We start from the raw sequence: 3,604 nt of genomic DNA on the forward strand, positions 1-3,604 counted from the left end.
ATATGTGTGAATCTTATTGAATGAGATATTTGATAGACAATAAAACATCACTGCTCAGATTCTTCGAGAAAAAACCATAATTCCCTTCTTTTTTTTGTTTTATGCATTTTCATTTTCTGTAATATTCCTTTTGGGTTCTCTGTTTAATATCACAATGTATGTGCAAAGTGTCATTTGGGTGTTGCTGGTAACAAGATTATTGATTGATTACAAGCTGATAAAAATCGTAAATCCTTTTAGAGATGACATCATGTAAATTGTATTCAAGGTTTAATGCATCGCTACCTTCACCGCACAAAATGAAAAATTCTCATCGAACCCGGTGTGTAGCACAAGCTACATGCCAGTTTTGTTAAAGGTTCGCGCCGCCATACTAAATAAAAAATTCTTTTCATAATAGTTTGCAACAAAGATTACATGTCAATTTTGCTAAAAGAAGGAAATTGCTATATATGGGAAGTTAAATATGCTAGGTGCGTAGAACGTGCACTATAATTTTTATTATATTTATGTTAGAATATGAACATTCAACTCAAAATCAATTGGCAATAAATGGAGAGGCCTTAAGAATTATAAACCACGAAATCTTACATAACCTAGACAATGTAGGACTAAATGTGGGATTAATAATCTCAACACGCGTCCTCACCTATAGCTTCGCTGGGTCTAACACAGAGAAAAGGTGCGGTCAAATTACCCGACACAAATAGCTTTCTCCGATACCATGTTATAATATGGGAATCCAACTCAAAAAACCCAATTAGCAATAAATGGAGAGGGCTTCAGGATTATAAACAACATGATCTTAGATAATGCAGACAATATGGGATTAATAATCTCAACAATTTATCTCCTATCTCTCACCTAGTTAGATAATTGAAATCATCTTAGCACTCCCTTCGATTCAACTATTTTTTTATTTTTTGACGCAAGAATTGAAACATTGCATATATTTCCATAATTTTTGACTAAAAAGCAAAAGCATTGTGCATCAAAGTTTTATTAAGAGAATGGAAGTACAACACGATGCTAATAAAGATTTATTACCAGAATACAGAATACGTGAAATAAACATCTTACATAGAAAATAATAATTGAAGATGCTTGTTGACAGCAAAGCCCACGTAACTTTAGTAACCAAAATAGGATTGAACCCGAAACTTCTTGGTACTAGAAGAACGTACTTGAAACTTGGTTGATTAATCAAAAGATCAATATGATGATTAATAAACTCGGGGAGTAATTCTCGCTTCAAGTGGGTTTTTAATTAAGAGAATCAAACTAAGATCTTCATCAACATCAGGCGATTTTCCATCCGAAACACAATCCCATTTAAACTCATTAACCAAACTCGCAATACCAAATGATATACTAAGTTTAGCTATATCCATACCTGCACAAAGTCTCATACCAGCGCCAAATGCTAAATATGAACGTTCCATTGTTTCTATATCACCCAAACTTCCATCACTATTCACATCATTTAAGAATCTCTCTGGGATGAACTTATATGGCTCCGGAAAAACTTCAGAGTTGTGTTGAATAGCGTAAATATTAACCATCACTGGTGTATCCTTAGCGATTTTCCTCCCCATTAATGAAGTGTTTTTCGTTGCTTTATGAGCAATTGCCATTGGTCCAAGGGGTTTCATCCTTATCGTTTCCTTCATCACAGCTTTCAAATACGACATTTTGTTCAAATCTGCAATTTTTACTGGTCTAGTCCCACCAGTAACGTCCTTGATCTCGCGGTACAGCTTTTCTTGAATTTTTGGTTCCCGTACCAAATATGTGAGTGCCCAAACTATTGTTGATGCAATACTGTCTGTTGCGAAACCATAAACTTCAAGAATAAGAGAGACAATAACATCTTCACTAAAATCTTGAGACTTAAGAAAATGTAAGTAACTGTTCGTAGGAGGTTTAGCTGCGATATGTGGAAGAATCAATTTTGCAGCCTGTTCACCTACATCATTAAGCCCGCGAATGTATCTTCTATGCCTCGGTACGTATTCGCCAATCTTAAATGCGTCAGCTAGATTTGCGAACCCACCTATGCTTATCAAATGATGGACGGTGTGATGGATACCGACAATAAAATCCTCATCATTGGAGAAATCTTGACCGAATATAAGTCGATTTAGTAATCGAATAGCCTCTTTCTTAACATAATCAAGAGGTTTTAAAATCCCCTTCTCCCGTGACGCATTTTCTTGCAAGGATCTGATAAGATTTTGCATGTCGCTTTCTTGTAAATGAGACTGAGATGTAACATTAAGAGGATTTAATGCACCACTAGTAAGACCTTTCCTTAAATTATGCCAAAATGGACCGCAATCAGAACCATTAATACTGTCATTACCTTCCGAAAGGACTGTAAGATATTCAGGATAATTTCTAGATGAATAATCAGAAGATTTAGTAAGAAGAACTTCTCGAGCACTGTTGACGTCGCTTACGATGATTACTGGATTCCAACTTCCTAACCATATTGTAAAAACACCTCCATGAACTTTGGCTAAGTTTGCCAAAACAACATGAAAGAGATCTCCCCATAATTGGTGAAGGTTTCCAATTAGAGGTAGCGTTTTTGGACCTGCCGGCCATTCCGTTCCAGTAGGATATGATTTTCTTAAAGCTAGAAATTTCGCTATTGCTAGTACCATTATAACAGTACTAGCTATAATGATCAAAGAATTCTCATCCATTTTTGAACAGCAAAATGTTAAATTGAGGTCAGAAGAGGAGTGAGTGTAAAGGGAGAGAAAAGGTTTTAAGATTGTGTTTTATTTTGTCAGGCACCGATATTTATAAGATTATGTTTCGTAAAAAAGTGGACAGATAGGATCAAATCTTTCAACTCTTTAAGGTCATTGAGGAAAGGAAGATCAAATCGAAAATGCTATTCAATTCGCTCTTCTCCAACTCCTCTTAACCCCTTCCAATCTAAACCACTGTCGAAATTAAATAAATAATATATTAAATTACCCCATAATTATGGCATAAACTCCTATTACTGTCGCGATAACCTATGTAGCAAGAAGTCTATTGCTGCACCCAATCTTTATTACTGCAGCAAAAAACTATATTTTTTTACCACACTCTTTTCATATTATTGTTACAGTTGTATGACAAAAGTTTCATTTTGCAACGGTAAATTATAGCTTTTTGTTGCACCTGAAAAGTACTGTGGGTAGAAATTTTCTTTTACAACACCTATATTGAAAGTGTGGCAATATATGGCGTAGTAATAGCTAGATTTTCTTGTAGTGTTAATTTTGGTGTGAAAATATTAAAATAGGACCATTGGATTAAAGATTTGTAAAATTAGAAGAGAAGAAAAGCCATTAATTTGTGCAAATTATTAAATCTAGTCCTCAACATAGATATATTTTTGCTAATTTTGATATACTTTTGGATTGTTTTAACCTAAAGTTAGGTATGTCGACAACAAAGCCATTGTTTATCATATGTACAAGACTCTGGGTATTTTGAAGAAAATATATAATAAGTCTCACGACACGTGTCATTGGGCTCCTATAAACAAAGCACTTGACTTGATACTTCATCTGTAGCTAATTCAAATAAGTGATGCTGTCTTGTT

General features: G+C 34.5%; 1 protein-coding gene across 1 annotated transcript; it reads right to left on the minus strand.

Moving 5' to 3' along the window:
* Positions 1-969: 969 nt before the first annotated feature.
* On the minus strand, positions 970-2,885 carry LOC113332588 (cheilanthifoline synthase-like). The gene has a single exon (XM_026579119.1). The coding sequence runs from the start codon at positions 2,706-2,708 to the stop codon at positions 1,224-1,226; it is 1,485 nt and encodes a 494-aa protein (XP_026434904.1). The 5' UTR covers positions 2,709-2,885; the 3' UTR covers positions 970-1,223.
* Positions 2,886-3,604: the final 719 nt, after the last annotated feature.

Source organism: Papaver somniferum, unplaced genomic scaffold (assembly GCF_003573695.1).
Source record: "Papaver somniferum cultivar HN1 unplaced genomic scaffold, ASM357369v1 unplaced-scaffold_13130, whole genome shotgun sequence".
NCBI lineage: Eukaryota > Viridiplantae > Streptophyta > Magnoliopsida > Ranunculales > Papaveraceae > Papaver > Papaver somniferum.

Excerpts from the sequence above, each read along its gene's own strand:
- LOC113332588 (XM_026579119.1), bottom strand. The coding sequence starts at position 2,708 with ATGGATGAGAATTCTTTGATCATTATAGCTAGTACTGTTATAATGGTA.